The following is a 25,677-nucleotide window of genomic DNA, read 5'->3' as shown; positions in this document are numbered from 1 at the left end:
TGCTAAACCCATGAGAAATATGCTTTTTTTAAACGCCCTTCCCCAAAAACTAAAAAAAAAAATTTCTTTAATCATTTTAAGGATGGGGGAGGTTAAAATTGATTCTTGAAACCTCTATCTAAATTTTAGAACCTTTTTGCTTACGATTCTGGAGTTATGAGAGGAACACACGGGCCCACAAACTCTTCATTTTATTATTAAAGATAATGTTCAAACTCGTTCATATTGATTATTAAAATCCGTGTATTTGTACATTATTGGTCCTCAATGATGACTTAAAGTTCAACTAGTAATTATGTGTATATTATTGAATTGTTATATAAGGAAAACTATTTAACTCTACCACTGAAAAAAACAAACATTTTCTCAGTGACCGTTGACACTTATGCAGTACTCCTAAATTGTCTTTTTGTCTCTAAGTCTGTTTTTGTCCTCTTATGAATGATTAACAGATCTGACAATAAGACCTAATTAACAATTCTAAACTAAACAACAAAATTTTTTACAAGAAATTTTTACTGCAAATTTTTTTACAATAACAAAATGTTTTACTTTGAACAAGGGAGCTATCCACAAGTAGGTCAAAAATAATTGAAGTATCTTATCCACTACGCAGTTCGTAATATCAGGAATTTTAGAACTCTTGAATAAAATTATGCAAAGGAAAAATGGATTAAATAAATTTTCGTACCATGAAACTTTATAAGTGTGAATTGGGGGTCATATAGTTATTTATTATTAAAATTAAATATCAACTCTGATACAGATTAGTTGCACGGAAATTTTAAATGGATCTCCTTTTTTCCGTTAATTTAAATTGATTTTAATCCAATTAGCAATTCAGTCATCAAAACTAATAGATGGTGTTTCGTGCTTCCGATAAATCTACCCGATCTATCCAGCGATGAAATAACTTAAATTTACAAGAAATACCTGCGTACACATATTTACAAAAGCAACCATTTTATTTTCGTAGAACACATCTAGCACAACATTCTTTCTGTTGCCACTCACACTTTTCATATATACACAGGCTAAAAAATCGTTTTAGTTAATATTTACACTTTAAATGAATGACGTCATCTTATGAGAGTGACGTAACACTCCCACCTTTTGATTATGTGTATTTCAATAATCAAAATAACAAAAAATCTAATATAAATTTAAAATTATGTGTCCAAATATCTTGATGGAATCTTAACCGTTAGGCCGCTTCTTGTGGTAACGATGTTTCGTAAGGTACTTTGGAAATTTTTATGCTTGTCACCTTCATTTGAAGTTGCGCTTGCGATTGGAGTTGAACCTTCATTTGGTGTCGAACGTATTTCCAGCGGATAAATCCGCTGCACTGGCCTCAAAAACTCGGTATGTGCTGTTTTAAGTCGAGCCACGCGTATCCTTTTATCTTTTCCCGGATAGACGGCAATAACTTTAGCCATCGGCCAGTGTAATCTTTTCTTTAAGTCATCTTCGATTAACACAATCTCGCCAACCTTTAGATCATAATAGTTATTCTTCTTGCGCGGTTGAAGGAGTGTCGCTAGGTATTCGCGGCGAAATCTTTTTCTCAACTGTTCTCTTAACGTCTGTTGATACCTATAGCGTTTTTTAAGATCTATTGTATCCAGCTGATCTAAATCAGGTACTCCCACCGTCGAGATCTCTTGTAAAAACATGGACGGAGAAAGAGGTATTAAGTCATCCAGATCTTCTGAGAGGTATGTGAGAGGTCTTGAATTGATAACGGACTCGCAGTCACACAGAACACTAATCATTTCTTCGTATGAAAGGCATGCTTTCCCCAAAATTTTTCGAAGAATATTTTTTACCAATTTCACCATAATCTCCCAAAAGCCTCCCCACCAGGGAGCAGATGGTGGATTAAATTTCCATTCAATTTTGTATACTGATGTTTCAGCTTCAATTGACTTCCAATCTAAGGACGGAAGTAGATTCTCAGCTCCTATAAAATTACTCCCGTTGTCACAATAGATGATGTAAGGTCTTCCTCGGCGAGCAATGAATCTTCGTAAACTTAAAAGGAACGCCTTAGTTGAAAGTGACAGCACAAGTTCGAGATGTATTGATCGATAAACGGCACATGTGTAGATGACAATCCAACTTTTCACACCTTCCTTTAAATGAAGAGGTCCGGCAAGATCTATCCCGACCACTTCAAAAACAGAAGCTTCTTTAACTCTGTCTTCAGGTAAACCTACGGGAACAGTTTTTATACTTCGTGCACTATATCGTTTGCATCTAACACAGGTCTTGAGGATGCGACGAACTGCTCGACGTTCATTAATAATCCAATAATTTTCTCTTAAATTGGACAGTAAAATTTGCAGTCCAGCATGTAAACATTTCAAATGCTTCTCTTTGATTAGCATATCAACCAATACAAGTTTTTCTGGAAGCAAAATAGGTAATCTAAAATTCTCGGTATCATTTCTCTCTGTCAATTTTGTTTTAATTCTATATATACCTTTTTCATCTTTGAAGACATTCAATGATTTTAAGCTTTTTATATAATCTGCTGTAAAGGCTTCATTTTGTATAACTTTTATAAGTTTGATTTCTGCATTTTCTATTTCAGCCAGAGTTAGTCCACCTTTTTTCCTATCTTTTTCAGACAGTTTGCAATTTTCAAGGAATCTTAGAATCCATCCAACCATTCTGACATTTTTTGTGTAGCTTGAAAAATAAGAAAAAAACTGGTTTGTTCCAAGCAAATTTTTACTTACGAGTATGGTTGTTCTTTTTTCCTTTTCCTTGTTGATAACGTCTTCATCAATTTTATATTCAGATAGCGGCCATGTGTTTTCAGGTAATTTCAACCAGGAAGGACCTTCCCACCACCTTGAACTCAATAATTTTGTTACCGAGCAGCCGCGTGATGGTAGATCGGCTGGATTAGAGTGACCGGGAACGTGTCGCCAATTTCCTGATGAAAGAGCACGGATTTCTTTAACTCTATTTCTGACAAACACACTCCATGGCTCATCTTTCTGGATCCATTGTAAAGCAGTTGTAGAATCGAACCAATAATGAATCTTGACATTTTCGATTTCCAAGCTTTTCTTAACGAAATCTGCTAGACGAGTACCAATGCAACAGCTTAGAAGTTCAAGTCTGGGAATAGATATTCTTTTTAAAGGTGCTATTCTTGATTTAGCAAGTAACAATTGTACTGTTGTTTGATATGGTGTCTCACATCTTATGAAAATAACAGCTGCATATGACAGACCACTAGCGTCGCAAAATACATGAAGACTTAAGCTACTATTTCTCAAAATAGCGTGACGGGGAATTTTCACTGTATGCAGTATATTCAGATCTTCCAACCATTTGAGAAATTTCTTTTTTATATCCTCGGAAACTTTTGAATCCCAACCTAATTTTGATTGCCAACTTGCTTGTAATAAAATCTTCGGATATAACATAATTGGACAAGTAAATCCGATTGGATCAAACACTCGATTAGCAAAAGATAATATTACTCTTCTGGTGATAATTTCTGGAGGATCTATAATAGTTCGAGTGTCACAAAACAATACGTCTTCTGATCTGTCCCACAGAAGACCCAACACAGGTGACGGTTCAAATTTTTCAGTTAAGTTTTCTTTCTCTGTAAACTCCCAACCTCGCAGTTCGAATTTCGCTGCAGCCATTAAGTCTGTCGAACATTGAATGAACTCTTTTAACTCTTGTTCAGAATCTACAGACGTGACACAGTTGTCAACGTAGAAGGATTTTTTCAACTTCATAGCCACATCTTGGAAATTGGAGGATTCATACTTGTTCAAATGATGTTGAATAACAGCTCCCAGCAAAAAGGGACTGCAATTTAAACCAAAGACAACTCTGGCGTGTTGAAAAACTTTAACTGTTTTCGCTTCCTTTTCCTCCCACCACAGAAATTTTAAATATTTTCTATCGTCTTCATTTACGGATATTTGGAGAAAAGCCTTCTTTATATCTGATATAACTCCAATTTTCTTTTCTCGAAATTTTATTAGTAAGGTAGGGATCATTTTTAACAAATTTGGTCCTTTCATCAGGTAGTCATTTAACGATAAGTTATCTCTTGTTTTACAAGAAGCGTCAAAAACTGGTCTGACATTCGTGGTGGAATTGGACTTGAAAACTCCTCTATGAGGAAGATAATGGCCGGTACCTTCGTTTGATTCTTCGATGAAACCTTCTTTTATCCATTCTCCAAAAACTGCATTATAACTATCCAAACGGTTATCCTTGATAAGTTTAGCTGTCATCGTTTTCAATCTTCTGCCCGCAATATCTCTGTTACTGAGCATATCGTTTACATCTTTCACCCATGGAAGACTAATCTCATATCTACCATCTGGGTGTATTTTGACAGTTCTAGAAAAGTGTTCCGTTGCTAGAGCATCGTATTCTTCTGAAGTAATTGTCTCGCAAGGATCAACTATACCAATTGTTTCCAATTCCCATAAGTCAGTAACCGAAGTATTTTGAATGAAAAGTGATGTTGAGATAAGCCCAGTGGAACTACAAGTATGGTTTGTTTTTCCCATTACAGTCCAACCAAGGTACGTTTCCATCGCTACCAGTCCGCACTTTAATTGCATGGTTTGACCAGTGTATAGTTTTCCAATATAATCCGCTCCTATCAAAAGTTCGATTTGTTGAGAATCTTTACCTACATCAGAGATATGGATTCCTTTACTTCGTAATTCAGCTAACCAAGAACCATTTTTCAAACTTGGAATACATCCACATATTACCTGTTGGTCTAAAACTTGAATTTCGAACTTGTTATTTTTCTTCATATTTCTTATCCACAATGTGTATTTTTTATGTTCTTTTCTGGAACTAGCTCCACCAAAGACAATGTGTGTTAAAGTTTCATATTTGTTGGTCTTCCATCCCATTTCATTTATTGTTGATTTCAGGATGTACGACCGTTGAGATCCTGTATCACATAGTGCTCTAACAGTTTTCCGTCGTCCATTGGCTTCAATAACTACCATAAGGGTTTGCAATAAGACTTCAGGTTGGCTTTGATTCGACAAAGTAGTATTTTCTTCAGCTGATGTGTCCACAGCCGGTGTCTGATTTATTTGGCTCAAGTCTGGGCACATTACAGGCCAATGTCTTTTGTTACAAACAATACATCGAATATTAGCCCTGCAGTGTTTCGAGCGATGTCCCACCTTCAGACATAAAAAACAGGCTTTGTGTTTCTTTATTATTTCCTGTTTCTCCTCTAATGATAAATTCTTTCCTTTAAAACAATTTTCTGAATTATGTTGTTTCCCGCAAAAAATGCAGTTGCGTTTAAAATGTGGTGCTATTGGCTTATTCTCAGAGAGTAAATCATTTGCAGTAAAAGCAGGAGTTGATATTTCGAAATCTTTGTCTCTTTTACGATGCGAAGAGTCATTATTTTTAAAGCCAGTTTTCGCCATAGAAATACGTTCTTCGCCTTCGACTTCGGCTCTCAAAAATGTTAATAACTGCGATAATTTATTGCCATAGGAATCACTTGAATCATTTTCCTTAGTAATTACAGGATTTCTCAGCCACACTCTTAATAAATCCTCTGGAATACATGATTCCACAAGCGGAAACAACATTGCTGCGTATTTCTCTTTTGTTACGCCAATAGACTCCAGTGAACGCAGATATGACTCCAATTTATCGTAAAGTTGCATTATGTTCATCTTTGCTTTTGTGTTCATTACATTTTTCACCACTAAATTTAATAATTCTCTTACGTAATATTCGACGAGAAGTTCTTCCCGCCCAAATCTCGTTTTTAAACTTTCTACCACTTTGGCATAATTATCAGTAGACGGCGGATAACTGTCCACAATTTCCTTTGCTCTACTTCCGACAACCATGCATTGAATGAGATATTGGAATTTGTCCTCATCACTCATACCTTCATCATCATGGATTCGACTAAATTGGCTCCAAAAACTTAACCAATCCTTGACTTCCCCACTAAATTTAACTAATTCTATTTTGGGAAGCTTTAATTTTGTCTTTTCAGCCGCCACAGACAAAGCGGTTTCGGGAAATGTGAGAAATTTCTCCAAATATATTTTAACTTTAATACGAATTGCATCAGTTTTTTCCTTATACTCTTCAATTTTATCGTATTCTTCAGATAAGTTTTCTGATTTGGCGTCAACTAATAATTTATATATTTCTTCATCTAATAATGCCAAATCGTTTGCAATACGTTCAAAAGAGGAAAATTTAATTTCAATATCTTCACGGGTACTTTTATTTTCCTTACACATCGCCAATAACTGATTATAACGTTTTGTAAATGTTCCACGAACAGGAGTTCGTTTGGCGATAAGAGAATCCATAATTGCAGTCGCCAATTAATATTGCAAAAGAAAACTAACCTTTAAAATCCGGGTCACCACAATGTTTCGTGCTTCCGATAAATCTACCCGATCTATCCAGCGATGAAATAACTTAAATTTACAAGAAATACCTGCGTACACATATTTACAAAAGCAACCATTTTATTTTCGTAGAACACATCTAGCACAACATTCTTTCTGTTGCCACTCACACTTTTCATATATACACAGGCTAAAAAATCGTTTTAGTTAATATTTACACTTTAAATGAATGACGTCATCTTATGAGAGTGACGTAACAGATGGTTGCAAATCATATTAAACAATCTTGTTGCATTTGAATGAAAATTATTAGGTTTTCTTTAATTTTCTTTTAAAATATTAACTCTTTAATTAAAATTATTAGACTCGGATTAAAAAAAAATTAAATTACAGTTATAAGCAGATCTTCAGAAAGTTGCTTAAAGAGAAAGCATTCCTATTGAAAGTTCAGTGTCTGATAACAATTTGAAACGACTCAAAACAGATGCGTGAAGTGAAATTAAATGCATATATTTGTAAAATATTTTTGTTTTATATAAATAATATTTTATTTATTACTACGATTCACATTCAAGTTGTAGTTTTCATTATATGTTTAAACTTTTTGTCTGAAAAGCCTTCGGGTGTTTTTAATGAACAAGCTTTTTTTCTTTCAAAATCGATGTGACATATGTTTATTTGCACTTTTAAATTTTGAAGAGTATCACCTGCTTGGCAGTAAACTAATTTTATAAAGAATTGATACTTATATTATGTACCTTACTGGATTAATAGTTCAAAAAGTTTTCAGAGCTCTCGAGTGATTTCATGAATAGAAAAAAAAATCAATTTTTAAAGTAATCAAGATTTTTAAGTACGAATTAAGGTGCCCCTCACTGTTCTAATATCGCAAAAGTGAGTGGTCAAGAGAATTCATAATGGAATTTTCGTTGTAGCGATTAGTATTTCTTTCAATAAAAATACACTTTTCATGTATTTAAATTAGCAAAACTGTTTCAAAACCTTTCAAAATGGAAGATGTATTTATTTATGTCTGGTATCAATACATATACGTGAAAAATGAACATAATTTCACCTTTTTTTTCTCGTTCCAATCTAAATTTGTCATATTAATAAAACAAATAAGTGTAGACGACCCATGCCTAAGTTATCTTCTTCCCTACAGTAGAAAAGAGCTTATGTTTCTTTCTGGAATCCTGTCACGCACTTCAGATGAATGTGTTATTTTTTTCGGCAACTAGTCTCTTGTTTCCCTTATTGGCGCATAACTATTGAAGTAAACTTTCAGTGTTATCAATATAACTATCCCTCATTATTTTTTATTTGTTTTATGGTTAAATATGCGTAGTTGCTTATAGCTTGCCAAAACGAGAATTTCGTCTGAGTAATGTCGTCATAGCGGGCTGTGTATAATAATTTAATGTTAAAATGATAACAAAGATTAGAGTGTGATAGTGTGACGTTATTATGAGCACTGCATTTTGCATTCCATAGTAAACAGCGAAGTTAAATGATATAGGTGGTCAACAAAAAGAGCATTAGTTTGTTGCCTTTCTTTTCTCTTTTTCAAGAAGGAAAATAAGTTAGCCGTTGATAGCTCTCGTATTTGCTTTGTAAATTTAAAGGGCTAAGAGTTTATTTAATATTGGTCTTTGAACAGATCTAATTTTGAGTTGACGACTACCTATGTTCAACTCTGCAGTCATGTCATTTTGAATCCAATCCAGAAGAAAAGAAATCTCTAGAATCAAGTATTGGGAGAAAGTTGGCTTTCGTGGTGGTCTTTTTGATGGAGCTAAGCCGCATTTGCATTACATGGATAGGAAAACCACGAAAACCTCCCGCTGTTGTACTGGCGGCAATAGGACTTTAAATTATCACTTTCTATCACTGAGGATAATTTACGTAAGCACTGTGGTTCGCGATAGCCGACTGTTTAATTCGTAGCGAGCAGCCATTGCAGGGATTCGAACCCGATTCACCTCATTGGACAGCGAACTCTATATGCCCTGAGCCAACGCGGCTTAAAAGGTTAAGATTGTAAGAAAAAAATGAGCTGAAGTGGTGTTAGATTTTTCCTTTTCTGCTCGAATTCCAGATATAAATAAAAATGCCTTCATTCTTGCCCTTTTTCATTGCTCACTAAATCAGCTGCTAAAATGAATTTTTCTTTTTTCCCCTCCTTTTTTCTGTTGCAATAACGGAAGAAATGGTGGAATCTTTTTAATTGTTTTATAAATGTCCATTTTTTGTACCTTTTAATATTAACTTTTTCGTTGGTTACTTCGAAACTTATAGCAGACTTGTTGTTATTGAGTACACAGAAACATATCTTATGATTTAGATCTATTGTTTAAATTTATTATTTTATTTAAAATTTTATTTATTTTATTACTTAATTATTTTATTTAAAAACAATATAAATTAATAACTCAAACTTCGATTTAACAAGTTGTTGAATTTACTTTTGACACTTGAAGATCAAAGGAAAAGAACTGCTAACGTCCATAAGAGCTGATTCAGACAAAAAATCGAAATCGCATGGACTATAGCCGCTTGTGAACTGCACTGTCTATCTCCACTGCATAATAACTCTCTGGGAGAACAGATTCTTAAAATGCAACGAACGGAAATCCAATCAGTTTTGCGAAAAATGGGCATCCAAACAGTTTGGCGAAAAATGGTCCTAAACAGTTCTCACCCGTTGATCTTCAATTGTTTTGACGCTATTCGCCCCAAAGTTATTAAAACTCATTATTATTATTATTTCTTTAAAGAGATGTTTAATCAAATTATAATTTTAAATATCAAAACTTGTTTTCATCTAAATATAAAATCTATTTTATCTTGTCTAAATATCAAATTGGGGTGAGATTTCCTAATAAGTGAAGTTTTTTTTTAACCCTTATAAGGCCTTTGTACTTAAGGCTTTCTATTATTCTCACCTACTTTATGAAGTTTTTCAATGTCGATGAGAATCTATTTTCCCGCCTGTTATTTGTGCAGTTATTTCCCGCCTGTTATTTTATATTTAGCTTATAACCACAAAAAATACAAGAGAAGAAAAAACAATGAAGAGTTAGGTTACATAAATCTAATTTCATTATTTTTCATGGAGCTCTTTTTGTATTTATAATAGCAAGCATTCCAATTTATAATAATTTTTTTTTACAATAGGTAAAATTTTTGAGCCGCGACAGCTAAGGGGATTGAGCATGTTCGCCTTCTAAAGAGGTGAACTGAGTTCGAATCCATGCGAAGGCTGGTAGATACGAATCCGCATCCGGCTTGCACCGACCACAGTGCTGACATGAAATATCTTCAGTGGTACACGGATTATGGGGTTAGAGTCCCTTTGCCGTTAGACTAACCGTGACAGGTTCTCGTGGTCTTCCTCATCATGTAACGCAAATGCGGGTTAGTTCCATCAAAAAATGTCCTCCACGAAGGCAAAATTTTTCCTAATACTTGATTCAGGAATTTCCTTGTTTTCCTGATTGGATTCAAAATGACACGGAATTGAACATTAGTAGTCGTAATCCCAAAAAGTGGGTCAACAACTGTTATAAAATAAAATAAAAATTGGTAAAATTTTAAAAACCCCATTCCCCCTCCAAAAAAATGGTCTTAAAGATTAAATTAATTTTAGGTAATAAGCTAAATTATTTTTCTAAATCAGTCCAACACCTAGTATGTTTTAACTTAACATTACTTTGAAAAATGCCCTTAAGGGCTATAGGAGATTTTACCATTATATAAGGAATGCTTACATTTTAAAATTCTTTTCTTTGGAGGTAATTTTAAGAGGTGAGCACCCTCAAGCTATGCTTCTATTAAACCACGTTTCATCACATTGTGAATTTCCCAAATCGAACCCTCCCTTTGTTAATCAATCCTGTTTAAGCAACATTTTACTAAAACAAATAGACTTGACTAAATGATTTGCTGTAGTACCTGAATGTAAATGGTTTTAAATATACATCTCCCTCTTAAGTTATATTTTTAACTACAAGATGGTTTTTTTTTTACTTTCTTCTTTGAAACTATGTTGGTAGCTATGCTATGTGAATACAATTTAATATAAACGATTTGATTCCTATGAATACATTTAATAATTAAAATTCAAGACTATGAAAGATTACTTCAATGTTTTATTTTGAACTTTATAAAGTTTACAAATGATAACAAAGGTGCTGAGAAGTTTCACGACTGCTATAATACATCGCAATAGACTACACATTTTAAAGTATTTTTCAAAACAATCGTTGCTGTAAATGTGTTTTTTCACTTTCAATGTTTAAATATATTTTGTTTAAATAAATTGCTATGCTTAAGGAACAAACTATTTTTCTTAAATGAATGAGTATTAATAAATGTAAGCAGTTCAATATTACGATTTGTCATTATGAATAGAATTTAATTTTCTTCATTTTTCCTAACTAGAATCAGAAGCTAAACTTCAGCAATTATGTGTCTAACATTCATGAAATGAATCAATATAAAGTAACTAAAAAGTATTGGTAAGTTTTAATTTAACTTGAATAAGACTTTTTGAAGGGCGTTCTTTTTGTACTTATGTTGATAGGTAAGTTCACACTTGTAAGGTAAGACATTTACTTATCTAAGTTATGCTTGGTGCGATACTGGAAGTAAACGCTCATTTATTGCTGGAATGAGGTAAAGTGGCTTTAATGCATTCTTTTCTTTGGGTATGAAACAGAATAAATTTATTTCGGGGTTTTCTTTTTTCCGACGACTAGCACATTTTCGTTCCAGCGTGCAGCTCGCAACATACACTCGAGATTTGCCCGCTTTTACATGCGACGAATTTTGTTCGTTCCGTTTTAACAACATTCGACATCGAACGCTTTTCTAATTTTTTTTCATTGGGTTTTCGACGTATTTCCTTTTTCTTTTTTTTTCGAATTACGAGCGACGAATTTCATTTTATTTTATTTCCGTTTTCAAATTCTAATTATTATATCTATTAATTTTTGTATTATTATTATATCTCTGTTTGTTCGAGTTATGTTTCTTTTTTTCATTTTACTTTCCGAATCATGATTCTCCATTCCAATTGATCCAAATCTTTAATCCAATTTTTCCATCTTTATGAAAGGGTGTTTTGTTTTTCTAATTGGTATACCACTTTTTCCTAAGGTTTCTTTTATTTCTTTCCAGTGTGTGTGATCTTGTTTTTGTTTTTAATGGTAGCATTTTTCTTTCTGTGCATCGAATGAAATTTGTGTTCGTTGTTTTTGTTTCTTTTTGTTTGTATTATCTTGTTTATGTTTGATTTTCATCTTTCACTGGGTTCACTTTTATAATATTTTCCATTATTTAATAAAAAAGTCTGTATATTTTTATACTTTTTTTTCAACCTTTTTATTTATTTATTTATTTTTTACAATTTCTTTCTCATAGTGTTTTTAATGTGTTTGATAGATATTTTAAGGAATTTTTTTCTATTCAGATTTTTTTTCTTGGTTTGATCTGATGTAAATTAGTTTCTCACCCCATGCTTCTTTTATCTCTGTGTTTATTAGTTTAGTGATTGCTAAGTCGTTTTCATTGTACTGTGTGCTTTTAATGTCGTTAACTTAATTTCTTTTCAGATTTTATAAATTTTTTCGGATTTTTTTAATTTTTAGGTTTTTTTGGGACTTTAAATTATTTGATATCAATGTTGTCTCTAGTTTATTATAATGTAATGTAATTTAGCTTTGTAGGATATGTTTATAGTCTGATAAATAGGGAACAACCTGACAAAATGGGATCTAGTTTGTTATTTGGAATCTGTGTGACTGATATTAATTCCAGAATGATTTTGAACCTCCTAATATGAGTTTAGATTCTAAGGAATTGATGATTTCTGCTTATTCTGTAAGTAAAGTTTGATTTTAATCCATTTTGTCAATTATGTATATTTTTATAATTTTTTTCAAACTTTTTATTTATTTATTTATTTTTTACAATTTCTTTCTCAAAGTGTTTTTAATGTGTTTGATAGATATTTCGAGGAATTTTTTTAAATGTTCTGCTAATCAGATTTTTTTTTCTTGGTTTGATCTGATGTAAATTAGTTTCTCACCCCATGTTTTTTTTATCTCTGTGTTTATTAGTTTAGTGATTGTTAAGTCGTTTTCCTTGTACTGTGTGCTTTTAATGTCGTTAACTTAATTTCTTTTCAGATTTTATTAATTTTTTCAGATTTTTTTAATTTTTAGGTTTCTTGGGACTTTAAATTGTTTGATATTAATGCTGTCTCTAGTTCATTATAATGTATTGTAATTTAGCTTTGTAGGATATGTTTCTGCTCATAAATAGTCTGATAAATAGGGAACAACCTGACAAAGTGGGATTTAGTTGGTTATGTGGAATCTGCATATCTGAGATGAATTCCAGAATGATTTGTTTTGAACCGCCTAATATGAGTCTAGACACTAAAGAATGATTATTTCTGCTTATGCTGTAAGTAAAGTTTGATTTAAATCTATTTTGTCAAATTATTTCATATCCTGCAGTTAAATTTAAAACCTGAACACACCTTTCACGATACAGTTAATAAACAACTTCAATTAACCCTAAAAATGAATACCTTACAACCCTCTGTACAATTTTCTTCTATAAAAAATAAGCACTTTTATGACGTAATTGGATTTACAATTTTGAAGAAGATTGATAATTTCACTCTTTGCATATTTTGTTATACCTCTGCGACAAGAATTTTTGTCAGCGTTTCACACTTAAAAAACGGGTATAATCTAAACAAATTTTAGCTGAGTTGTGTCCTACGAAACACAAGATTGCTTTTTTTTCTTCAAAAGTAGGCGCATTGTAAAAAATCGCTTGCTCATGTGACAAGAAGTCAGGGGCGGATCCAGAAATTATTCCTGGGGAGGGCCCCCTCCTCCCGCAAGAAAATTTTTTTTTTTATAAAAAAAAATTTTTTTAAATATTTTTTTTGAAAAAAAAAGAGGTTTTTAATGTTAGTCTTCTCATTTATTTTTTTCATAATGAACAATACATAAATAATTCAAGTATTCAACATCTTTAAATAATGTTTACAATGAAACTATGACGAATTTCTTATCTTTATCTAATTAATCTTTTGGATTATGCTTCTTGAAACAGTGAAGAACATAATTAGATGGAAAAAAATCGATTTTTCCGACATAGCCAGGTGTATATGTCCCCTTAAATAATTTTTAAAATATTTTATTTCTTTTCTAAAGAATTAAAAAAGTTATTTTTATTTTTTAATTTTTTTCTGGGGGGGTCATGACCCCCCCCCCGGCTGGATCCGCCACTGCAAGAAGTTCTGTCTTAAACATGATCCAGAAATGCAGAAGTTTGAATTTAACCTCCTTATAATTTTACCCTCCAAATAAAATTTCTGATGACAGCGGTCAACTGGTTGGATATGAAAAGATATAGTACAAGGCTGTGTGCCGGTGTTATTATTATTTAACCGCTTTATGCTTGAACAATAAATATTGTCGTTGGATAAGGTCAAAAATAAGTTTTCACTCTCTTTTGACCAAACAACCACGTGTTTTAATTTTACTCCAAACGTTAACCGTTAATAAGGAATTGTTAGCCTGTCGAAATTTTTTATGATCTCAAACGTTTAGAAAGTTAAGGCCTAAGCATTTTGTATCAAACTTGCGATAAATTAATTTTATTTCGTTGAACAGTTGACCCAATTTTTCGGGTTTAAGACTGCTAATGTTCAACTCCGTAGCCATCTAATTTTAAACCCAATACAGAAGATAAGGGAACACCTGGATCACAAGTACTGTTCGTGGAAGTCTTTTTGATGGAACTAACCCGCATTTGCGTTACATGGAGAGATAAACCTCGAAAACCTCCCACGGTTAGCTTGATGGCAAGGTAACTCTTACCCATGATCCGTCTACCACTGAGGATATTTTACGTCAGCACTGTGGTCATTTTACGTCAGCACTGTGGTCCGTGCAAGCGAGATGTGGAATTCGTATCGACCAGCCATAGCTGGGATGTGAACCCAGATCACCTTATTGGAAGGCGAACTCTCTATCCCCTGAGCCAGTGATAATTTAATTATTTTGGTTAAATAAGAGTTTGATTTGAAGTAACATTTTAAACTATTCTGCGATATTCTTTAGCCTAGCGGTTTCCAATTTTTTTGGTCTGTGATACCCTTAATGATCAAACTTCTTTCGCCAAATTCGAATCCCAGCCTTGGCTGGTCTATTCGAATTCCGCACCCGGCTCGCACCGACCACAGTACTGACGTGAAATATTTGCAGTGGTAGACGGATCATGGGTTAGAGTTCCCTTTGAAGTCAGGCTAACCGTGAGAAGTCCTCGTGGTCCTCCTCTCCATGGAACGCTAACGCGTGTTAGTTCCACCAAAAAGTCCTCCACGAAGGCAAATTTCATCCAATACTTGATCCAGGAGTTCTTTTGTCTTCTGAATTTGTTCAAAATTACAAGGCTACGGAGTATTAGTAGTCGTAAGCTCAAAGAAATTAGGTCAACTGTGCAACGGCAGTTATGAAATGAAAATAAAATTAAGTTCAAAAGCAGTTGTGAATATAAACACAAAGAGAAGACAAATTATTTAAAACTATTGAAAGACAATCATAAATTTATTAACCAATAAAGGACTATTTTATTTCCAAATATTTTAAAAGAGGAATGAATTATTTTCATATTTTAGAAATTGAAAAATGCGATTTCATATCTGTCAGGGTCACGTGATGTAATAACACGCATTTTCTGATGTTGCGAGCTAAAAGCTTGATATTATAGATATGATTTTTCTATTTGTTTTGGTTTTTGAAACAATGGATGAAAAAGAATAATAAAATGGTGAATTAGTTTTTGTAGAATTTTGCGTTATTTCTTTGTAAAAGGTTACGACTGACAAATGTGCGGGGAAACCCCAATGGATTTCGAAATAAAAGATTGGTAGTTGTTTGTTCTATGAATTTCAAGTTGTTTGATGGAAGATAGTGAGTTGTTTAGATTGTCTTGAAATTGGTTTAGGAAGCGGCATTTTTTTTCGTAAGAAGGTGCAGTTTAGAAAGTAGTAGGTGAAAAATGGCATTTTTAGGAAGAGCTTTAAAAGTAGATTTGAAGTGTTTGGCGGAAGAGTTAGGAGAAACGGCAACGGAAGACATGAGAGTTACCGAATTAAAGAAGATTATATTGGCAAGTACGGAGTACGAAGAGGAGTTTGTGAAGGAATTATTAAAAAGAATAGTTAGTGGAAGAGAAGAAATAAAGCGCCAACAAAAAGAAGATGAAATTAGGCGACAAGAATATGAAATTAAGCAACAGGAAAGGGAAGACGAATTAAAGCGGCGAGAACAGGAAAGGGAAGATGAATTAAAGAGGCGAGAACAGGAAAGGGAAGGTGAATTAAAGCGGCGAGAACAGGAAAGGGAAGATGAATTAAAGCGGCAAGAAAAGGAATATGAATTGGAGAGGTTGAAGATAGAAGCTTCATTGGTACATACTGGTACTATAGGAGAGACGAGCAGCTCTCGAAATGAAGAAACAAGAGAACATGTACCTGGTGGATTGCAAAAATTAATGCGTACTTTTGATCCAAAAGAAGGTGATATAAGTTTTTATCTAATATTGTTTGAAAGACAAGCACGAAGAGTCCATATAAAAGAAGAAGATTGGGTAACGCATCTTGTTGGATTATTGCCTCTAGAAATGGCGAATTTAATTGCAAGGGAGCCTGAAGAAAAAGCAAATGATTATAAACATGTAAAATGTATGTTATTGAAAAGGTTTAAATTGAGCCCAGAAGCATTTAAAATAAAGTTTAAGAGACATTGTAAAGCGGCTGAGAGCACTTGGCGAGATTTTGGATTTGAATTGGCGAACTATTTTAACAAATGGGTTTCGGGACTAAAAATTAATGATTTCGACAGCCTGAAACAACTTGTCATTGTCGAACAGATAAAAGAACGAGTACCTGGAGACATACAAAATCATTTTATTGATGAGTGGAGTAGAATTTGCTCAGTTGACACACTTGCTGAGAAGCTAGATGAGTACGAGAATGCAAGGAAATATAACCAAACTACTAAATTCATTGCTTCTCAACCATATAGGAACTTATACCGGGAAAAACCAAACATGGTTAGTAGAAGATATCATACATTTGGTGAAGGATATAAACATGAGCATAACAACCATGGCAGAATTGATAAGCGGAGTTCTTCCCAAAATCCAGTCACATGTTTTAATTGTGGACGAGTAGGACACTTGGCACGATTTTGTCGAGATAATAAAGAGAGGAGAAGAAACATTGAAGGCAAAGTGGCCGAGGTTCAAGTATCGGAAGGGCAAGTATCCGAAGTTAAGGTACTCAGAAATGGAAATATCGAAAGCAAAGTAGTCACTGCAAGATTTAACGGTGAAGTCATGATAGGAAACAAAAAATGTAAAGGCGTTCAACCAAAAATAGCTGCCCTTAAGAAAGTTAGAATTTCATATAATGGAAATGAATACGAAGCTGTAGTAGATTCTGGTGCACAAATAAGTGTATTTAAAAACGATATAGTGGGTAAGGAAGTGGATTACAAAGGACATATAATACTACAACCTGCGTTTGGCGAAAGTCTAAAAGCTGAATTAAAAGAAGTGGAAATCGCTTTGGTAACGGAAGGATATATTACGCCTATAATTAAAACGATGATAGCAGCCGTCAATGGGTTAAATGCTGACATTTTGTTGGATGCTGAAACTTATGAGGCATTATTAGAACAAAAAAGAGTATACAATCCCAGTTTTACTGCTGCTATGAAGCTAAGATCAGATTCCCGAAAGGAGCAGTTATATATGAGTGCAAGTGACGGAGAAGAGCAGCAGGAGCCAACAGTAGGTGAATGCGGTGATAAAAAGAATGGAAATGAAACCGAACGATTCAAGATACAACAACAAAGTTGCGATACTCTCCAAGAAGCATGGAAATTGGGGAAGCAAAATAAAGGAGGGTATGTGATACAAAATAATATACTATGCCATGAAGAGCTGTTGGACGGGAATAGAATACAACAATTAGTAATTCCCGAAATTAGAAAAGGTAAAATACTAGAAATTGCCCACGAGTCAGTATTCGGAGCACATCTAGGAGCTCGTAAAACAATTCAAAGAATTAAATTTTCCTTTTATTGGCCAGGGATGGTCAAGGAAATTAAAGCTTATTGTAGCTCATGTCATGGGTGCCAAGGTAGAAGAGTTGTTCGTTCAGTAGACAAAATTCCGATAACACCTGTGTCACGTCCTGAACTTCCATTCCAAGTGGTGAACGTAGATCTAATTGGTCCTCTAGATCCAGTATCAGCACAAGGACATAAATATATCCTTTGTTTGATGGACCAACATTCAAGATGGCCTGAAGCAGTCCCGCTCAAATCGTTAACGGCAAGGAATACATGTGAAGCACTGCTCGAAATATTCTGTAGGACAGGAATTCCAGAAGTAATCGTGGTGGATAATGCGACAAATTTTACGGCAAGTTTAACGCAAGAGTTTTTGAAGGTTTTAGGAGCTTGTCCGCGATTTTCAACGCCATACCATCCGGAAGGGAACGGATTGATTGAAAGATGGAACCAAACTTTCAAAAATATGCTACATCACATTATTAGAGAAGTAGGAAGAAATTGGCATCGACACATACCATTTGTACTATGGGCTTATCGAGAAGTTCCAAATGCAACTACAGGAGTACCACCTTTTCTGCTAATGTACGGGAGAGAACCGAAAGGCCCGTTATCTATATTGAAGTCAATTTGGGCCGGAGATATGTTTTTACCTTTGAATATGAAAGGATCAGCGGAGGAATATTTAAAAGAGTTAAAAGGAAAATTAGAAATAGCAACCGAAAAGGCAAGGTTAACAAGTGATGTGCAACAAAGTAATTATGCCAAATATTACAATAGAAGGAAAAAATACCGGGAATTTCCGCCAGGAGATCAAGTACTTGTGCTAATGCATGATTCATCCAATTCATTATATGCCAGATGGATAGGTCCAGTAAAGGTAATTAGAAGAGTGAAACCGAATTCGTATTATTTGCAAATGCCTGAAGGAAATTTAAGATTATTGCATGTTAACAAAATGAGAGAATACAAAGCGAGAATTCAAACAGTTGGAGTTGTCTATGATATTGATGATGAATTTGGTGAAATATACGAAACACCAACTCTTCCTACAGATGTGGAAAGCTATGAAGCATTGAAAGGATTAAATTTGGATTACTTACCCAAAATGCAACAAAATCAATTGAAAGATCTTTTACATAGACGCAAAACGTTGTTTTCGGGGAAGATAAGGATAGCTAAGGTTGGGAAACATGCGATAAAGCTGAAAGCTGAGGAGGATACGATGAAACCGAAAACGTATAAGATACCAGAAAACTTAAAGGGGAAAGTGGATGCACAGATCAATGAATTGCTAGCGTTAGGACTGATTGAACCGGTGGTAAGTGAGATAGCACACCCGGTAGTATGTGTTCATAAGAAAGACGGAACAATCAGGTTATGCATTGATTTCAGAAGTTTGAATGCTCTTACCGTTCCGGATGCATATCCAATGCAAAATATGATGGAGTTGAATTTCTTAGTAGGAAAGAAGAAATTCATTACTGTGCTAGATATGTTGAAGGGATATTGGGCTATACCGATGGAGAACGGCAGCAAACACCTCACAGCATTCCGAACTCACCGAGGCCAGTACCAATGGAATGTATTACCCTTTGGATTAAGAAATGCTGCTGCAACCTACCAAAGAGCTATGTCTAAAGTGGTTCAGTCCATGTCTGATTTCACTTGTGCTTATATCGATGATTTAGCAGTATTTTCTGATACATGGGAGGAACATTTGATTCATCTTGAAGAAGTTTTTAAGAGATTGGAATATTTTAATTTCTCCGTGAACTTGAGAAAGTGCGAATTTGCTAGACAAAAGGTTAAATACTTAGGACATATTATTGGTTCAGGTAAACATGCTCCTGACAAAGAACGAATAAGAGTAATACAGAAATTAGAGGCACCCAAAACCAAAAAACAACTGAGAAGTGCTTTGGGATTATGCAACTTTTACAGGCAGTATATTCCAAACTTCGCAAAGATTGCTCTTCCACTAACAGAGCTTACTAAAAAGAAAGTTCCTAATGAGATTCCTTGGAGCGAAGAAGCTGAGAAGGCATTCAAAGAATTGAAGACGTCGCTATGTAAGATCGCAGAGTTACAAGTCCCAGACATAGAGAAACCATACTACTTGCATACGGATGCATCTCAAAATGCGGTCGGATGTTGTTTAGGTCAGTTAGATGAAGAAGGAAATATTCGTCCCATAGCTTTCGGTAGCCAGAAGCTGAATTCAACTCAACAGAAATGGTCTACAATTGAAAGGGAAGCTTATGCTATTATTTGGGCTTTGCAGAGATTTGAAACCTTACTCTGTGGTGCTAAGATTATTTTATTAACTGATCATAATCCCCTAGTATTTCTGACGAGTGCGACACCCCAAAGCCCGAGGTTGCAGAGATGGGCGTTAGCCATTCAACGCCATGATATTGAGGCAAGTCACATCAAAGGATCGAAACTTAGTAATGCAGATGCATTGTCCAGACTGTAAATATAAACTAAAATAAGACTCTGAACATTTTTTCCTATTATTATTATTAGGTGATTAAAGTAAATACCTAGTGTTAAGTTAAACCTAAGATTCAGTGAATATTTGGGTGAATGTGAAACATAGTTTGTTTATGTGTAAAGTGTGACCCTTAAACTATTTGCCATATTCGATCTTTGGATCTAATATGACTCTGGGGGGAAGGTGTCAGGGTCACGTGATGTAATAACACGCATTTTCTGATGTTGCGAGCTAAAAGCTTGATATTATAGATATGATTTTTCTATTTGTTTTGGTTTTTGAAACAATGGATGAAAAAGAATAATAAAATGGTGAATTAGTTTTTGTAGAATTTTGCGTTATTTCTTTGTAAAAGGTTACGACTGACAATATCCTTAATTAGGTTTGATGTCCGAAAGTTAAATTCGCAGTCCTTGAGCTGAAGTTAAGTTTTTTTTTCAATCTGTATACATAAGCTAAAAATGAATGAAATAAGCCGAAGTTTATTTTTTGTTGAAATGAGAGCTATAAAGAACTGATATGAATGTTGAAAATGACTTTTAGGGAAGCACATTTCTTTACTAACGAATTTAGTTATTTCATTTTGATGTGAAGATCGCGATGTGAAAATACTAAAGCAATTTCATTAAAGTGCGTGTCTTTTCAACAATTTATTCAATACATTACTGGAAAAAAAATTATTTATCCATTTCTCTTCCTTTTTTGGCTTTAATTTAATTCATTAATTCCACTTAAAATTATTTCTAAAAAATATCCAAAATATTAAGTAAATAATGATTTAGTGATTGGATTTGAATATAATTGTAGGTTTCAAAAATGTTTAAAAAAAACTTTAAAAAAAGTCATAAGTCTTAGATTTCTTTAACTTTTTCATGGAACTCTAGGGTTCCACGGAACTTCATTTGGGAACACAGAAGTCGGTATGTCAGCTTGTCTTTACGTGCCTACCTTTAATAACAAGTCGTATGCATAGATTGTGATGGAAAAAAAACTAAAAATAATACGTTTGTTTAATATTTTTTAAATTTATTCTTCAATTCAGTATTTATAATAAAGAACCAATCAAGAAAGTCTTCTCCAAACGTTTTAAAAACTTAAGACACCTCTACTCATTTGCTTTTCGCCCTTCCAATTGTCTTTTGCACCATCAACACATTCATTTTGTAAATTAAATGTGTTGTGAATTCATTCATAAATTTTTATTATTTAAATTGCTTATTAGAACTTTTGTTTATATTTATTGTTTTCTCCGCAATTTTTGCAGGACAATCTGTTGCCGCTATTCTTTAGATCGGAAAGAAGTTAAGACATTGATTGTGCTGCATAATATGGTGCTACATAGTTCTGGTAAGAATTTTACTCTCTTTTTCCATAAATTACAATTTCTAGTTGCAGTAGAATTTTTGTTTGAAAACACTTGGAGCCCAGCGTTGCGATCAGTTTCTTTTGCTGGCTTTTATTTCCTCAGAACTGCAAATTTCAGCACACAAGAAACATATCCTCTCAAACAACTGAACACAATCTTCTTGTAATTTCATTGATTTAAAGAGAATTTGACCAAATTTTCTTCAAAAAGTAATAAAAAAACCATAAAGAAAATTTATCTGATTTTATGATCTGATTTCTCAAGTGATATAGCCAGAAATATTAGCTAAAAATAATTCGAATCAATATTTTGAAAATAGCTTTCGTCAAATTAGAGAACATTCTATGCTAATTAATAGAAATCAATTTTCATAACAAACAACAATTTTCTTAGAAGCAACAAAATAGGTGTTAAATTTCAGCAAAGATTGTAGTAAATCGTCATCCCCACCTTAAAACATCAAAAATTTCTGCTTTGCCCAACTATTAAACGAATGAATGCCTTAAGCAAGTTTTAGCCGATTTCCGATAAAATGACCAAAAGGTATGAATATGATAACTCAATATTATAGCCTAATTTAGAAAAGGGGTTTAACTGTTTGAAACGAATTCACATGAGCTATAATATTTTATTACTTTAAAAGTAAATGAACTAAAACTTTAATAGGGAGCATTTTTCCCAGGAAGCAGCAATTTTTTCCCATATCCAATTCTTTCAACCATTCAATTCTATTTAAGCTTACTTTCATTTCAATGCGAATTTTACACAGATGTGTATTTCTCTTAAGAGGCCTTTCTCCATCCCACCTCTTGTATATGCTTTTAATTTTCTTTAATTAATTTTTGCAAACAATCTGATGGGTATTTATTCTATTTTGCAGTATCTCTCGATACTTGTAAGATACTAAACCGTCCCCCTATTATAATTTGAAATATGAGACTGGTGGTAATTTAAATGCTCTTTTTTTATCTGACAAAATTACACCAATACAGCTCTGAAATCAGTCATTTTTGATAGGTTATTAAACAGAATATGTTTCTGTTTTTATATGCTTGATGTGTACATCTGTTTTTTCCAATTTCTGTCATAAGATTTTTTTAAAACATAATCTAAATCAGTTTTCATTATTTTAAACTGTAAAAAAAATTTTTAAGAAAATCTAAGAAAAAGACAAATGTGTTATTTTAAAATACTGACTAACAGCCTCAAATCGCATATTTTTGTTGCTTCATAGTTATGAGAAAAAATCCATAGGTGTTCTGAAAATTATTAAGCGCTATTTCTCCCAAACCGATAAAGAGACCTTTTTATTTTCCACCTTTTTTCTTGAAGATATTGTTTTGTCAAGAATTTGTGCAACAAAAAACTGAAATAAAAAATTTAACTTAAACTCCAAGATGGTGGCGGTTGTAGAAGCCTATAAAGAAGTGTAAGCTGCTTGTTAAAATTGAAAAAATAAGGATTACCTTTTTTTCTTTAAATTTGAAAAGAGATTTATTTTTAATCAAGATGTATGTAATAGATGTTTGTAAATAAAAATAAATTTTCCGGAATCACATACATTGTTATAACAAGTAATGATATAATGAGACATTAGAAATAGCAATATAATAATAACAATAAAAAGAGAATACCCCTAAAAGAATATAATATTTATTTTTAAATACCACAGGACTAGTCTTAGAGCTGTGTGAATGAAACAGGTGATGCTGGGAAACTATAAACTTTTTTTTAATATCAATATAAAACGAATATGTAATTTACTTTTCTGTTAGATAAAAGTTTAAAATTTCTTAACCCTTAATAATGAAATGTAGTAAACAATCTTTTTCCAAACACTAATAATGAAAGCAAATGAAAATATTTTTAAAGCCAAAAATATTTTTCATCAGAAGTAAACATTTACATTAAACTGTATGATTTAGATTATAGAATTCAGTTATTGAACTATTTAATACATACATTCATACACACAGCCAGGTACGCAAGAACCTTCAGCCGGGATCGTGTGTGCTGTTACCCGCAACTTCCGTTAATAATGGGTGTATTTTGATAAAATTTGGGTATATATATTCTAATACATGGTAGATAATAGTTTAATGCTCAAATTTAAAATATTTTTATTTTTTCGAAGTGTGCAGTTTTGCAAGGTAAGCGAGGACTTCTACAAAACAACATACACACTTTGCACAGCAAATGAAGGACCTTCAAGTCAAGGACCTTGTTGCATAGCATGTATTTTTGCAGAGTTACGCTATTCCAAGTCATTTAAATTTTAAAACATTTAGTTATGAGATTTTTATACTGAGTGTATTACAATTATATTAATTTTATTGCAAGAATATAAATATATTTCGTGTTTAGATGCTGAATTTTTTTACACCTTTTTTTTGTGCTAGAAATATGGCAACTCGAATGAAAATTAATAACCATATGGAAAAATAAACTCGACTTTATAGCTTTAAAAAAATATATTTTGCTGAAATTTAAAATACTTCTCTTCAGTTCTCAAATAATCTATCTTTTTAAATTTTTTTTCTTCATAATTTTACTTATGTTAAACTGACTCGGTAACGGACTGAAGCTCACCCAGATTCAGATCAGTGGAAACAAACTTGTTTGGGAAGTAAAGGCGGTCGGTGCGCAATGCATACTACATTGTCAGCATCATTCACATAAAATTTGGGATCCTTGCTTTCATAATTTCTGGTTCTTTATTTCAATGTGTTTATGCTTGGCATTTTTTTAAAACAGTTAAGTAGTCTGTTTAATTTTTTATTAATGAAACTTGTAACATGTTAATACCTGAAATTGTTTTCAACTGCAAAGTAGCAAATGAAGAGAGGGGAATGCTTAAAGTATCAAAACCAATGAAACTCTTAAATATTCTAATAACAAGAACCATGAACAAAAATTGCTTTTACATTAATTCAACTGTGTGTTTCTAATATACACACCTGCAACTGTGGACTCCTGTCATACACACAGACTACGCGGTATTTTAAAAAGGTATTTTTAAAAAATACAGGAACAAATTTAATGCGATCAATCACAGTCTAACTGAACAGAGGCTTTATGGGTGCCAAAAATTCTCAGATAAACTAAGAAAATGATTTTAATTTTGAATTCCTTATTCAGTCATCAATTATGTTATTGTTCTGCTCTGAACGAGCGTTAATCCAGAAACTATTTCCAACACAACATATTTCCAACAACAGATGGACAAATAGATTACGGTCTAAATACCATCGGGCTAATTATAAGAGGTTTCTTTCAAAAACTTTCTTACAGAATCCGCTTTGATAACCTATTGTATAGATTCAATTTAAAACAGTAAAGGTAAGCTTTAAAAGCAATGAAAATCAGTGTTAAAAGAATGAACCAGAAGTTAAAAAACTAAATATAAGCAAATGGATATTTTTGGACAGATTTTCGAATTTTTTGAGATATATTAAAAAAAATTGAAGTAAAATCATATTAATATATAAAAATTTTAAAATAAGATATTTTAACAACGTGCATTGAGTTGGCTAACAAAGTATTTAGGAGGAACACTATTAAGAAAATTTCAGCAGATCTCTTAATTAACTAAATATACTTTATAAGAAGCTCTGAACTTGTTTTTTTATATCATGTTTGAGTAAGAACAATTTAGTTTCTGATTTAGAAATTCAAACGAAAATCAGTATTTAATTAATATTTATGATATATTGAGCAATTTAAACCTAAAATTGCATTTTTTTATGGATGATCAAGTTTTTTCAATATATTTTGAAAAATAAATAGAGCAAATAGGGCTGTCTTGTCTGAAAAGATTTATTAAATCTAGGTTTCCTTCTAGAGAAACAGAGTTCTTAATCTACAAAACTCTTGTCCGGCCAGTCTTGACATACGCTTCTGAGGCTTGGACAATGACAAAACAGGAGGAAAATTGTATCGCAACATATGAAAGAAAGATTTTGCGGAGTATACTGGGTGGTGTAAATGAAAATAATAACTGGAGAAGGAGATTCAACTTTGAACTGTACAAGATTTATAAACAACCTGATATTATTAAAAACGTGAAAATAAATAGAATGAATTGGATAGCCCACGTGATTTGAATGAGTGATGACAATACAATAAAAAAGATACTGCTTTTTAGACCCACTGGAACAAAAAAACGGGGAAGGCCGCGGTTGAGATGGGCTGACTCAGTGGAGTCTGATTTTCTCGCAATTAATGAAAAAAATTGGAGATCAA

At 32.9% G+C, this 25,677-nt stretch overlaps 2 protein-coding genes across 2 annotated transcripts in view; one reads left to right on the top strand and one right to left on the bottom strand.

Moving 5' to 3' along the window:
- Nucleotides 1-25,677, top strand: part of LOC107443924 (TBC1 domain family member 30-like) — a 42,482-nt gene that overhangs the window by 1,965 nt on the left and 14,840 nt on the right. Inside the window, exons 2-4 of the mRNA XM_071179365.2 lie at nt 10,848-12,287; nt 12,744-12,875; nt 21,334-21,416. The gene's annotated coding sequence lies outside the window, so the exon portion shown is untranslated. The remainder of the gene's footprint in view (nt 1-10,847; nt 12,288-12,743; nt 12,876-21,333; nt 21,417-25,677) is intronic.
- Nucleotides 1,170-25,677, bottom strand: part of LOC147816669 (uncharacterized) — a 32,893-nt gene continuing 8,385 nt past the window's right edge. The window contains exons 4-6 of the mRNA XM_087157159.1: nt 4,865-6,178; nt 4,042-4,774; nt 1,170-3,840 (exon numbers count right to left, since the gene is read on the bottom strand). Of these exons, the coding sequence (XP_087013285.1) occupies nt 1,170-3,840; nt 4,042-4,774; nt 4,865-6,178 (4,718 nt within the window). The remainder of the gene's footprint in view (nt 3,841-4,041; nt 4,775-4,864; nt 6,179-25,677) is intronic.

This window comes from Parasteatoda tepidariorum, chromosome 1 (assembly GCF_982258835.1).
Source record: "Parasteatoda tepidariorum strain Cologne lab strain chromosome 1, Ptep-v5.0, whole genome shotgun sequence".
NCBI classification, from domain to species: Eukaryota; Metazoa; Arthropoda; class Arachnida; order Araneae; family Theridiidae; genus Parasteatoda; species Parasteatoda tepidariorum.
This window is presented reverse-complemented; position numbering and strand designations above follow the sequence as displayed.